General features: G+C 47.0%; 1 protein-coding gene across 4 annotated transcripts in view; it reads right to left on the bottom strand.

The window, feature by feature from the left end:
* Positions 1–14,436, bottom strand: part of PCSK6 (proprotein convertase subtilisin/kexin type 6) — a 106,846-nt gene that overhangs the window by 89,463 nt on the left and 2,947 nt on the right. For 2 of the 4 annotated variants that reach the window (XR_014504569.1, XM_083411939.1), the window contains exon 1: positions 11,356–12,015. The exons of the other annotated variants lie outside the window; for them this stretch is intronic. Coding sequence is in view for 1 of the 2 variants with exons in the window: in XM_083411939.1 (XP_083268065.1) it covers positions 11,356–11,526 (171 nt within the window). In the remaining variant the exon portion in view is untranslated. Of the gene's footprint in view, positions 1–11,355; positions 12,016–14,436 lie in introns of those variants that run through there. 4 annotated transcript variants of the gene reach the window in all.

The raw sequence follows: 14,436 nt of genomic DNA, 5'->3' as shown, positions 1-14,436 counted from the left end.
CACACACCTCGAAAATAACATGCTAGAACGATACTAGGGGAAATTGCTCCACACAAAAATTGTACATTACGTACAATCACATATAAGAATGTGGCTATTATGCACATTAAATTCACACTAAAAGGCTAGTGAATTTTCATGACATCTTTTTTTATTAAGCACACTGATGCAGAAATGTGGAGAATTGAACTTAATAGTAGAAAAATGAGAAACCGCAAGAAACCAAAATTAATTAGCTCATCCCTAATTATCACAGGCTCTTGCAAACGCCGTACGAAATCTGATATTATTAAAGTGCACAGAAGCATACCCTTCCAATGCACAAAGATTAGGGCCATGAGAATTTAGATACATTTAGTTGGTTTTAGGAAACAGTTTTTGAACACATATGAAGCTGGGTACATCTAGCCGTGGGAAGGGGCACCTGTGGCCCTACAGAGGTTGCTGGACTGCAAGTTCCATAGACCTAACTGAGAATAAAATTGTCTTATTCCGACTTGAAGTAGCTGTCCAAGATCTCAGGAAAGGGACTTTTCCACCCCTATTAAGATCCCTGATGAATTGTAGAGGCTAAGAACAGTCTTCACCATTGAGATAAGCAATGATCACATTGCAAACATTTTTTGTTTGTTTCGTTTTTGGTACTGCCTGAAGTAATGTCCTTGCCTGACTAATCTTCTAAATCTGGGGTGGGACCTGTGGCCTTCCATCAGTCACAGGCAGCACTGCAAGTGATCAGGGAAGAGGGGAGCTGGGGCCCCACAATATCCAGAGGATGACTTTGTCCTCTCCTGTATGGCCAGCCCAACCATTGGACAAGTGACAATTTGTCCCATACATTTAGTGATGGAAGGAAACATGGGCAGACAGCTCCTGTGCTTCTGCTTTCCCAGCAGCATCAGTGGCACTCTGGAGCCAGGTGCCAAGCATAGTTCAGAAACAGGCAGCTATCAGAAGGTACAGCACACTAGATTTTCATCTGCATTCTTCCAAGGGCCTGAAAGTATTAGCTAGCAATAGAAGCAATCAGCAATGTTAATATCCATTTGCAAAAGTGATGAATAATGTTACGCTGCTATGACAGAAGTCCATGCACCAATTAGGCATTTAACTCAAACCAATGTAGGTTTTATTGTTTTCCTGAAGCGCAAAAGTCCCTTTTTGGTTTTGGTTTTTTTGGCCTTCTTTTGCATATTTCTGCTTTGTTGTCACAAAGCCCCCAGATTGGCACCACTCAGCTCTGGGTGTTTATGTCTGCAGCAAGCAAGTCTCAAAACAATGAGAAAGTGTTATTTTTGCCTTGCAATGCCACCATTTGCACATGAAGGGTACGGCTCGCTCGGTTGCCATGGAAATGGGGCCTGCCAATTCCATCCGACTAAGTGTTAACTGCCAGGCACTGAAGGAACCATTCATCACTATTTAGTGAAATTGGACCAAGGACGTTATGCATCACGGACCAGCTGAGCTCAAAAGAAGTCATAATGGAGAAGGATGGTCTATGGGTTCGGGCACTTCCACATATTGTTGACAGCGGAGGCTGCAGAAGCATGAATGCCCAAGAGACCTTCTCTGGTACTGGAGCAACTTCTGGTTGTGGGGCTTAGTGCCAATGGTGGAAGCTTCCTCACCTGTGCCTGCTAGGCGGTTTTCAGGCCTCAAGCCCACATCAGGTCCTGAACCTAGGACCTAAAGTGAATAAGATGTGGATTTGGTACACAACATCTTATTGTTTTTTATTAGTAGTAGTAGTAGAATTTATATCCCACCTTCCTCCAAAGCTGAGATTCAAGGCAGCTTACAACATTTAAAAACAACATTATAAAATGCAAAGTTAAGACAAACAAAGCAGTTAAGAACAATAATTAGGATACATCAGAACACATTTAGAACCAGCCACTAAAAGAAGTTTGCCCTGACAGCAGCCCATCAGTGATCAGAATCATCTGCACCTTCGTTTTCAAAGGCCTGACTGAAAAGGAAGGTCTTGGCCTGCTGGCAGAAGAACAACAAAGAAGGAGCCAATCTAAAATCTCTTGGGAGGGAATTCTGCTATATGGAAGCAGCTGCAGTAAAAGGGTCTCTTTTGTGTTACCACCAACCATGCTTCTGATGTTAACGGGACCCAGATAAGATGCTCACCTGAGGATCTCAGCACCCAGACTCACCTGAGGATCTTAGCATTTCGAGAGATACGTTCTTTTAGGCAGCCTGGGCCCAAGCCAGGGTTATTTTTACCTTTATACCAAACCTTTCCCCCAAGAAGCTCAAGGTGGCATTACATGGTTCTCCAACTCCCCATTTTATCCTTACGCCAACCCCACAAGGTAAATTAGGCTGAGAGATAGTGGCTGGCCCAAGACTATCCAGAGATCTAAATGGCTGAATAAGGAGTTGAACCCTGATCTCCCTGCTCCTAGTCCAGTGCCCTACACTATGCCACACTGGACCTCAGCATTCCAAAAACAGGTAAGACGACTTTAGACAGCTTCTGAGTCTGACTTGGGCCACATTCACACATTAAAGCACCAATACCACTTTGAATGGGGACGCGGGTGGCGCTGTGGGTAAAACCTCAGTGCCTAGGACTTGCCGATCGTATGGTCGGCGGTTCGAATCCCCGCGGCGGGGTAAGCTCCCGTCTTTCGGTCCCAGCTCCTGCCCACCTAGCAGTTCGAAAGCACCCCTAAGTGCAAGTAGATAAATAGGTACCGCTTCATAGCGGGAAGGTAAACGGCGTTTCCGTGTGCTGTGCTGGTGCTGGCTCGCCAGAGCAGCTTCGTCACGCTGGCCACGTGACCCGGAAGTGTCTCCAGACAGCGCTGGCCCCCGGCCTCTTAAGTGAGATGAGCGCACAACCTTAGAGTCGGACACGGCTGGCCCGTACGGGCAGGGGTACCTTTACTTTTACCTTGCCACTTTGAACAGGCTTCCCTGAAGAATTCTGGGAGCCATAGTTTTTTTTAAGGTGCTGAGAGTTGTCAGGAGACCTTCATTCCCCTCACACAGCTACAATTCCCAGAGTGATTTAACAGTCAGTCCCTCTTCCCAGGAACTCTGGAAACTGTAGCTCTGTGAGAGGAATGGGGCCTCCTAACAACTCTCAGCACCTTTAACAAACTACAGCTCCCAGAATTCTTTGGGGGAAGCCATGGCTGTTTAAGTGGTACAATAGTGGTTTGAATGTATGGAGTGAATGTTGCCTCGCTTGCTGGTCTGAGTAACTAGCAGACTCTGCTGCAGCTGCTTCTTGTGCTAGCTGCAGGTTGCCTAGGCCTTGGTCCTCCTCTGCCTCTCACACCCCACCCTCAACCTGATATAGGAGCCACTCCCCTAAACATGCAGGTGCCTGCCAGGCTCACTCAAGCATGAGTCACCCACAAAATGAAAGAAGTGCAAGTGCCCCTAAACCAGCTTGCTCCAACTCAGTGGTCACAATGGCTGAGACAGGTGGGAGATGTAGCCCAAAACATTAGGAGAGTGCCAGGTTGACTCACTCAACCATCTTGCTTATGCACCTGCATGCAACTCCTGGTCACCTATGGCTTCCAGTCATGATGGTAAATGCGAGCCTGAGGGATAGTCACCTGCCCAGTTAGTTCAAAGGCAAACGGTGGAGTTCCAAACAGGATTCTGGAGCAAGCAAAACACACACTGGACTAGAGGCACATGGCATTGTCTAAATCAGGGTTTCCCAAACTTGGGTCTGCAGCTGTTGTTGTACTACAACTCCCATCATCCCTAGCTAGCAGGACCAGTGGTCAGGGATGATGGGGGTTGTAGTGCAAAAACAGCTGGAGACCCAAGTTTGGAGCACTCTGCTCTAAATATATTGTGGGGTAAATTCTGGAGCAGGCCAACAAGTTAGGCAAAAAGAGGTGCTGGAATTCCTCATAAACACCTCCCTTGTTCTCTTAGAATGGCAATGGCACCCACCTGAGAGATGCAGGCACTGAGTTCCGGCTGGGAAAAAAAGCCCTGTGAAGAATCACAATAGTATTGTGCCTCAGGGTGACATGGGAATGACTTGCCCACCCTCATTTCATCTTTTCAAGAATACTGCAAGGCAGACTGAGCCACTCAGTCTATGTGAATTTCATGGATAAGCAGAGATCTAAGCCCAGATCAGGCCCAACATTTGACTCAATGCCACACTTGCTCTCAAACTTCCATTGCGATGGGCTTTTAAGGAAAATCTCCAATTTAAGCTTCCAGCAAGAAATCCCCATTTTATTTTTGTTTTATTTTTAAAAATTGATATACCACCACTCTTTGGCAGCTTTGGTTCCAACAGTGGTTTACAGGGTTTGATGTTCCTTCCCTCGCACTCCTGCACCCAAACATCTGCCAGCTTAATTATACTGGAACAAGGCTGAAATTTAAAAGTCAAGCCAGAATTTATAACGGATCCTTTTTAGCACCAAGACAAATTACTGTGCCACCTGGGCAGAGGAGCAGTGAACCGGAAAAGAGTGCAGAGCCCACAAGGAAAGCAATAAGCTAGGATAACTGGCCCCCACCGGCCCCAACCCACCAACTTTGTTCTTTGCAACTGAAGGGCATAAGAAAAAGATTGAGGAAGTAGTGGGGAACAGCTGTAGCTCAGTGGCAGAACATCTACTTTGTATGCCAGGGTCAATCCCTGGCATCTGCAAGGAGGACTGGGGATGCCCCTTGCCTGAAACCCTGAACAGCCACTGCCTGCCAGCATAGCAGTTACTGAGATAAATACAGTGGTACCTTGGGTTACAGATGCTTCAGGTTACAGACGCTTCAGGTTCAGACTCCGCTAACCAAGAAATTGTACCTCGGGTTAAGAACTTTGCTTCAGGATGAGAACAGAAATTGTGCTCCGGTGGCACGGCGGCAGCAGGAGGCCCCATTAGCTAAAGTGGTGCCTCAGGTTAAGAACAGTTTCAGGTTAAGAACAGACCTCCGGAACGAATTAAGTACTTAACCCAAGGTACCACTGTAGATCAATGGTCTGCCTCTGTATCCTGCAACCTGCCCATGTATTGACAGAAGCAGAGTTTGGCCAGTGGAAGTCTGCAACGGTTTTTTAAGCCTGGAAAGAGGCTGTGGACTCATCCGTACTTCCACTTTCCCCTACCTAGAAAGCACGAGCCAAAAATGGTTTCCCCCTTGCCCTCCAGCTTTCTCAGGGAAAGCCCAATCTAAATTGTCAGTCCGGAGGCACGGCAGACCACTGAGACATGCAAGCACAAAAGGATGAGATAATCTTTTGCAGAGCACCGAAATCACTGCCCGTTACTGCTATTGGGACAAGATTTGTGATGCAAAGAAAAATTCTATTTAGATTAAAGCACCCTGCTCTTTACTGGTTTCCGTCACGGATGATAACACTCCATGTGGAAACACTGCAAGACGCTATGGTTTGAATTACAAAAAGAGCTTATCTTTAAACTCTGTTTGTGTCTGTCGTTCGCATGCATTTGCTAACCCCAGCTCCCCTCGCCCTGCTCCGCCCCAAACCCCTTGAGAAAGCCTGTATACATTACAAGTTCATAATAACTTACTTCTGCCCTTGAGAGAGCAGGCTGGGTTTTCTCTTTTTGAGCAAACTGTAATTATATAATTACCCTGTGTTCCTCATCTGAGGCTCTTCTTCATGTGCCTCCTCCGCAAAAGGTCTGGAGGGTGTCAACATGAGAACGGGCCTTTTTTGCAGTGGCTCCCCACTTGCCAAATGCTCTCCCCACGGAGACTCACCTGCTGCCTTCGTTACATATCTATACGCACCAGGCAGAAACATTCCCCTTCTCCCCAGCTAATTAAACAATCTATGGCCTTTTAAGCTGTGGGAGGGGGTACTGTTTTTGTTTGTTTTGTTTGTTTTGTATGGTATGTGTTTTTGTATTGTAAACTGCCCTGAGATTCTCAAATGAAGGGTGGTAAAGAAATTTAACTACTGCCTCAAAAAAATGGAGCCTTGTCCACATGGGGGAGGGGAGGGAGTGAAGACACCCCATAAATAAGAAGGTAGCAGCAGGTCCATAATATTAATAAAGAATGCACACAACTCTAAAACAGCAGCATGGCCACATTCACTCCATACATTTAAAGCGCTATGGTACCACTTTTAACAAGCATGGCGCCCCCCCCCCAAATAATTCTGGGAGCTGGACTTTGTTAAGAGCGCTGAGAGCTGTTGCAGCTCCCAGAGTGGTTTTAACATCAATCATTCTTCCCAGGGAACTATGGGAATTGTAGTTTTGTGAGCTAGATAGAACACTGGTCTCATCAGGTACAGGGAAGGGCTGTAGGTCAGTGTTTTGCAGGCAAATGGTCCCAGGTCCAACCTCTGGCATCTTCAGGGAGCCTGAGAACGTCACTTTTCTGAGCCACTGCCAATGAGTGCAGATGACACTGAGCTAGAATGACCAGTGTGAAGTGGCTTCCTATGTTCACCTTCCTTCCTTCCTTCCTTCCTTTCTCTCTCTCTCTCTCTCTCTCTCTTGCATAACATTGGAACTCATGGCCTCCCCATTGAAGCTGAATGCTGGAAGAGTCAGGATAAATAGAAGAAAAACACTTTTTCAAGCAGAGCGTAGTTAAACTATGGAACTCACTCCTACAAAAGGTAGTGATGGCTAGCAATTTGGATGGCTTTCAAAGAGAACTGGACAAATTCTGGACTAAGGTTATTAGAACTGGACTAAGGTTATGAGTGGCCACTAGCCATGATGGCTATGCACTGCCTCCATGGTTGGGCCCAACTCGGCACGCCTGGATAATAATAATAATAATAATAATAATAATAATAATAATAATAATAATAAAAATAATAAATTTATTTATATCCCGCCCTCCCCAGCCGAAGCCGGGCTCAGGGCGGCTAACAACACTAAAATAGTGCAACATTATAAAAACATTATAAAAAATTAATTAAGATCAAATTCAAAATTGATGGCAACCATAAGTTTTGTAAAGATTCCCAATGTGGGAGTCAGGCTGCACCCTGACCAAAGGCCTGGTGGAACAGCTCTGTCTTGCAGGCCCTGCAGAAAGATGTCAAGTCTTGCAGGGCCCTAGTCTTTTGTGACAGAAACAATACGAGAGCAAAGGGCTCTCATGCTCAGGTTTTGCTTGCAGGTTTCCCACAAGCATCTAGCGGGCCACTGTGAGAACAGGATACTGGACTAGATGGGCCATTGGCCTGGCCCAACAGAAGCAGACTCCTCTTATGCTCGTGTATTCTTATGTTCTTATTTATGGGGGTATTCACTCTCTCTCTCTTCCCCCACCCCCAGCAATGGGCTGCCTTGGCCAGCAGCATGCAGGGCTCCCACCCTGTGATGCTTCACAGTTTTCATATCTCCTGGAGGGTGAGACATCAGCCCAGAATTTTTACAAATGCAGGAAGTTACACTGATTCAATCTGCTGCTCCATCATCTTGTGAGATCATCTTCCCAAGAGAAATGGCGATACAGCCATGACGAGACTCTAGAGCGAAGTATTTTTCAGGTGGGTGGAGACCTCTCTACATACCCACTGGCAAACTCCCAGAAAGGAAAGGTCATTTCTACATGACCACGTGGGTGGGTGGTGCCATTTCACCACCCGTTACTCCTGCCTGAATGGCATATGCTGTAAGAAGCATGTGCCAATGGCTGCTCCCCCACTAAAGGGCAACTCGGGAGTGGGGAATCGTTTGCAACCTGAAAACTGCATCCTCTTCCATGCAGGCTTCTGGGGGCCACATGGCAGTGGCAGGTTGGGGCTGCTGGCAAAAATGGATGAAGCGACAAATGTGAATTTACTTTACGCAGTAGGTGAGCTTCTACACACACTCACCTCCCTATTCCTCCAGCCAGGCAAAAACATTCAAGGAGGGTGAAAAACTGGGCCAGTAAGAACAGTGGCTAAGCAGAGAGGCCTAGGAGCCACATATGGCCCTTGGGACTGAGGTTCCTCAAGCCATAAGGCTGGATCAGGTTTTCAGCTACTGGGAGGACTGGGTTCCCTCCCCCTCTTCTATGCCACTTCATACAGTCTCCTCCACCGGAGGTCAGCAGCTGACAGCCTCTGGACCAAATCTGACCAACAGGAGAAAACATTATTTGGAGAATGCAGGTGATGCTTCGCTGGCAGGTTGCATGTACGTGTATGTAAACATATGTAGTGGCATCATATAGTTTTGGCCCATTCTCCTCCCGCTTCTTATCAACGTGACCATTTGGTTTTACTAGTTCCTGACCCAAGGTCCTACAGCAGAGATGGGGAACCTGTGGCCCTTCTGGATGTTGTTTGCCTCCAATAATAATAATAATACATTTTTATTTGTACCCTGCCCTCCCTGGCCAGAGCCGGGCTCAGGGTGGCTAACATCATAAAACTAACACAGTATACAAAGAACATAAGAACATAAAAACAGGTGATCAATTAATTAAAATACATCTTAAAATTAGTTCAGAGCAAATTAAAAACTGGACAGATGGCCGTCCATGGGTAAAACTGAGGCCCAGCCAGAATGCTCAATGGTCAAAGATTATGGGCATTGTAGCCCAAAAACATCTGGGGAGAAATTGGCTTCCTATTCTGGTCTTAAAAATCAAGAGAAATGAGATAATGATGATGATGATGATGATGATAATGGGTTTTGTGTTGTTGTTGTGTTTCCTCCCTGGTTTTCACTGGATTTCAAGATGCTTTAAAATACAACAGCAAGAGAGCTAGAAACTTGGCTTAGTTTGGATGAAAACTGGAAATGCAAAGAATTCAGAGTGGGGCTACCTAAACATTCCAGTGTGTCACAACTGGGTTGTTTCACTGTCCTTATTGTGATCTTGATCTCACTCTCTTACTTACACACACACACACACACACACACACACACAAACACACACAGAGAGAGCCATTAATCAGAGCTCCCTTGTGCTTTCTGTTGATATTCTGCCCCCTTCCTGACATTCACAGAATCAATTAAGAAACACCAACGGGTGTGTTTTATGAGTCCCATGCTGGTTCTTTTGCCACCTTCGCTAAATGACCTGCATACCTAAAAATAACAAAAATTAAAAATTCCCCAAGCAGAGTTGTTATTAAAATCTGCAAAGATAGTATAAAGTTCAAGCAATTACCAAAAAAATAAAAAAAAAATTGAAAAAATCTTGGCAGTGATCTCAATATAAACATTTCCATCTTTATAGCAATCCTTCTCCGCTCCCCCCTTCCACTGTCATACACCCCAACCCTTAAAAAAACCCAACACCCACAGAAAAATTGATTAGTCTTACGTACAGCAGTTGGGGAAGAAATATATAAAATAGCTTTATAAACGGTATTAAATTGATAAGGGTGCATTTTGCTGTGCAAAAATTAAATATTGATTCATTTCCACTTGGCAGTTCCCCTCGGAGTCCGCCTCAGATGTTTTCTGTCATGCTTTAGCTGACTAATTACCTTTTGGGTCCATCTGCTATCATGTGTCAACTAGAGCCGGTTGGATGGAACCATTCAGCAAAAGTTGGGGTTGAGCTGAAAATTAATTGGTGGGGATTGGGATGGGGAGGGCAGGCTACTGAATACTCTCCATACATTTAAAGCACATTTAAAACACACATACAGTCAAAGAATCCCAGGAACTGTAGGTAACAACTCACAGAGCTACAACTCCCATCTGAATAAACTACAGTTCCCTTCTTCGGGATGGGTAAGCTTTAAATGTATGGAGTATGCACAGCCTAAGAAGCTCTGGATCCTGAAGAAAGAAAGAAGGAAAGAATCTGGAAGAACAATAGCCTAGGAGAGTCATGATGGATTTAATGAGTGAGAGGGATTTGAGGCTGAGTAGGGGGTGTCACTGGAATGACTACAGAGAATGCAGATGGTGGGGAAGGGGAGAGGTCATGCAGGGAAGAAGAAAACTCCTGTTGGCTCCCACTGATCTGGGATCCACCTCCACAGAACCACCAGCAGCAAATTGCCAGCATCGAACACAGAAACACTGCCTGGACTTTTAAAACTTCCTACTTAAGAAGAAGCCAGGTTGCCCCGGGTTCAACCCTTAGCAATGCCAGGTACATGATCAAATTAAAGGCCTGTTTGCCTGAGAGCTGGAGGGGCAGTGCTGTTCAAGACTAGCCAGCACTGGGAGAGCTAGAGCAATGGTCTGATAAGGCAGCTCACTATGTAAGAGCGTAAAAGCTTGCTCAGTCTCCGCAACTTGTAGCTCGCCCTTCTCCCAAATGACATACAACCTGTAACGCTGGGATTCTACCTTTCAAGCATCTAGCATCTTCCCAAAGACCCGACAAGCCTCCATTCTGAAAAGAATCAATCAGTCTTATGCACTTTGTAGTTGTATATTTTAAAACCCAGAGATTCAGTCCTAGCAAAGAATCTGTGGCATCTTTTTTTAATGACTCACACATATGTTGTGATGTACATTTTCATAGGTTACGGCAGTCTTCCCCAACCTCGGATCCCCAGATGTTGTTGGACTACAACTCCCATCATCTCTCACCACTGCCATGCTGGCTGGGGACGACTGGGGGTGAAAGTCCCAAAAACATGGGGACCAAATAAAGCTGGGGGCGAGAGAGAGAGAGACCTACACAGACCACACATCTGCAAAACTGGACTCCAGCCCCTGAAAACATCTGCCACAATTTTCTTAGGGCACTCACCCAGTTGGAGTTCAGCACTTTTAAAGCCCCATTCGTTTCCAAGAGAGAGCTAAGAATATGCTCAGATTTCACTCTTGCACAGAAACTGGCAGGGATCTATTAAGTACTTAACCCGGGAAACTGTTAAGGATTCCGCTGGTTTCACTGGGTCGTTGTCCTCTTGGCTTTCATCGCCTGGAGCCCAGTTTGCATGTAAGGAAGCCGGCTTTAATACTGCGGCGATCCTATGCTCATTCACAAATCCCAGTGAACTCCATGTGGGCTTATTGCCGAGCAGACAAGTACAGGCTTGCACCTTAAACGTGCTAGTCTTAAAGGTGCGGCAAGGCTCCTGATTCGCACTTGCACCCAGCTACCTGCCACGCGCGTGCGGATTTTTCTACCTAACCCCCTTCGATCCAGAAGCAATGCTTGCCTTAAACCGGACCGGCACCGTCGACACTGCACCTTTCCTGGGTTTCTCCCAGCGGGGAGACGGCGGCAAAGCGTTGCCAAAAACTGGACCGAAAGTTCCTTCGGGGGCGCACGGAAAGTTCCTTCTGGGGAGCAGCGCTGCTACGAAACTATAGACGGGGAACAGCCTGGAGCACCCCCAAAAAATCATCCCCGGCACCCAACCACCCCCCACACTCGGGATCCGCTCGTGCAGGATCCTCGCGTTCCACAACAGCGAATGGAAAGAAAGAAAAGTTTTGCCTCTCTCACCTGTCCGAGGTTCAGGTAGCCGTAAGCGGAGGCCAGCCGATGCGCCTCGTCGGGGCCCCCCAGCACCCGCACAGCCCAGTGGTTGGTGTAGACGGTCCGGGGGCGCCGGGCCGGGCAAGCGGGCAGCGCCGCCAGCAGGAGGAGGAGGAGGCAAGCCCCGAAGGCGCGCATGGTGGCGGCGGCGGCGCAGGGCTCTTTGCGCGCGGGGACAGGCGCAGCAAGAGAGCCGCTGGCGGCGACGGCGCGCACAGACGCCCGCTCCGAAGCCGGCGCGAGCGAATCGCAGACAGGCCCCCGCCTGCCTCAGCCGGCCAGTGGGGGGAGCTCAGCCTTTTTGAGGCGGGCGCAGCCGGGCAGCGGGGGGGAGGATGGGGCAGACGGAGAGATGGAGGCGGGGAAGGATCCGCTCGGCATCCCGGCGGCGCAGCAGAAGCCGAGATTGGCGGTCCGGCGGGAGGCAAGCCCGCCGCCGGGAGGAGGCGATTCCGGATCTGGGAGCCGCCGAAGCCCTTCCACGCGCGCTCTTCTTCAGCTTGTCGCTGTTGGAAAAGCGGGAGAGTTTGGGAGCTGTTGCTGCCGCCTCCCAGTCGGAAGAACTGGTTTGGCCGTCTAAACCGAGCGAAAGCGGATCGCTTGGGGTTCAAATCAGTCGTTCACGGTCACCCCCCTCCTGGGTCACATGATCTGGGCCGCTGCTTAGGCTTTTAGTTTTGCGTTTTAGCAGAAGGTATTCGAGGCCGTATTGAATAAAGCTTCTTCACAAAACTTCCGCTTTCAGGGTGTTTTGTCATCGGACCCACAAATATTACAGAAGGTGCCCCGAAAGGCAACCCAGATCCACAAGGTGCCCAAAAAGGCAACCCAGATCCACAAGGTGCCCAAAAAGGCAATCCAGATCCACAAGGGAGTTATTCACTGTGAGAAAAGGTTTGGGGGTTTTCTGAGCTCAGAAAAAAAGGGGGAAACATGATTGAGTTGCATAAAACTATGCATGGTGTGAGGAAACTGGATAGGGGAAAATCTTTTTCCTCTTCTATAACCCAGGCCTTCCAGTGAAGCTGGATATTGGTGGAGAGACAAGAAAGTACTCAACACAGCGTAAAACATGGAGTTCGACTCCTCGGGGTGAAGTGCTGGCTCCCAACTTGGGAAGACTTAGAAGGGAATGAGACAAATTCAAGGAAGGTAAAACTATCAGTGACTACCAGGCCCTCTCAATAATCCAGAGAGTCCTAGCTGATTTGAGAAAGCATGTTCACATACCTTTTTATTAATTTATAAGTACATTTATAAGTACATTATATAATTTATAATGTTATATTAATGTATAATAATTTATATAACTTATAAGTACAACCTAGCAGTTCGAAAGCACCCTCGGGTGCAAGTAGATAAATAGGGACCGCTTACCAGCGGGAAGGTAAACGGCGTTCCGTGTGCTGCGCTGGCTCACCAGATGCAGCTTTGTCACGCTGGCCACGTGACCCGGAAGTGTCTTCGGACAGCGCTGGCTCCCGCCCTTTAGAGTGAGATGAGCGCACAACCCTAGAGTCTGGCAAGACTGGCCCGTACGGGCAGGGGTACCTTTACCTTTAAGTACATTTAAACTCAGTTTTAATATGACAGCATTCACAGGAGTTAATGTGTTTCACTCGGTCACCTCTCTTACATGCTTAAATTAGTAGTTGTGAAACAAAGCAAATACCCTCAAGTGTCTAAATCTGAGTTTAAGGCTTGTTGCTCAGAAATGCCAGGCTCTGCTCCAGGGAATTCATAGTCTCTGTTGGATGGGGAGGGGGAAAGCAAAACTCATTATAGACCTATCAATGACCATGAACCAGGATAATAAAGCAAAACCTCCAGACACATAAGCAGTATACCTTTGACTAGTAGTTACATTTTTCTCTGTATGCCACGTCACACGGAAGATAGAGCAAACTTGTCTGTTCCTCCAGAGGACAAGACAGGCAGAAATTGCAGGGGGTGGAATATATATTTTTTAAAATTGTTGGGAGAATCTTCCTAATAGTAAAAGGTGTTCAGCAGTGGGACAGACTGTTGCTGAATGCAATGAGTACCAAGGCCTTGTGAAGCACCCCCTTTCTCCAAGTTTCAGCAAGGGGGGCATTCTGGCGGCAGCCAAAGTGGGAGGCGAGGCAGAGCAGCTGGTGGCAAAATGGGCTGGACCACCCTTGAGACCTGTGCTGTGGAATATTTTTCAGCCCAAGGGCTGCATTCATATTCCAAGGGCCACACAGCAGTGCTAGGCGGAGCCAGAGACAAAAGTAGGTGGAGTGATGAATGCAAATTTTACCTTTGCATGGTAGGCTAGTTTCTACACACACACACACACACACACACACACACACACCTCTGTAGCTCCCATGCATCCAACAGGATGTATAATCAGAGTTCAAGAACACATTCTGGCCAGGCAAAAACATTCAAGGAAAATTAAAAGTTGGGACAGCGAGGGATCTCTCCTGGGGAGTGTTCATGGGCTTGAGGATTCCCCTCCCTCGTCCATGGATTAATCTCTTATCTAAACAAAATAAAAAAATGCCTTCCAGTAGCACCTTAGAGACCAACTAAGTTTGTTGTTGGTATGAGCTTTTGTGTGCATGCACACTTCTTCAGATACATGAAAGCTCATACCAGTAACAAACTTAGTTGGTCTCTAAGGTGCTACTGGAAGGATTTTTTAAATTTTGTTTCGACTACGGCAGACGAACACAGCTACCTACCTGTAACCAGAACTCTTTTATCTAAGAACATCTAGAATCGAGCACCTTGCTGTAAAAAAAGGACACTGACCTTTGCTTAAAAAAACATGATTGGCTTGGGGTCAGGTCTAGGGCAGGAGACCATTGTCTCTTTTATCATTTTAAAAGGAAAGTTTACTCTTGATGAGTGGCTGTGATTATAAAGAGGAAATGCATCACTGCCTGGAAAACAAAGCAACAGTTGTACAGTATGTTGATTGGGATGCTAAGTTGATGGTGTGACATCTCTCTCTCACACCTGTGCAGATGGGCCTTTAAGAACAGATTATGGTTTGCAACACCTATCCAAAGCTTATCA

Source organism: Podarcis tiliguerta (assembly GCF_965153285.1).
Source record: "Podarcis tiliguerta genome assembly, chromosome: 14".
Taxonomy (NCBI): domain Eukaryota; kingdom Metazoa; phylum Chordata; class Lepidosauria; order Squamata; family Lacertidae; genus Podarcis; species Podarcis tiliguerta.
This window is presented reverse-complemented; position numbering and strand designations above follow the sequence as displayed.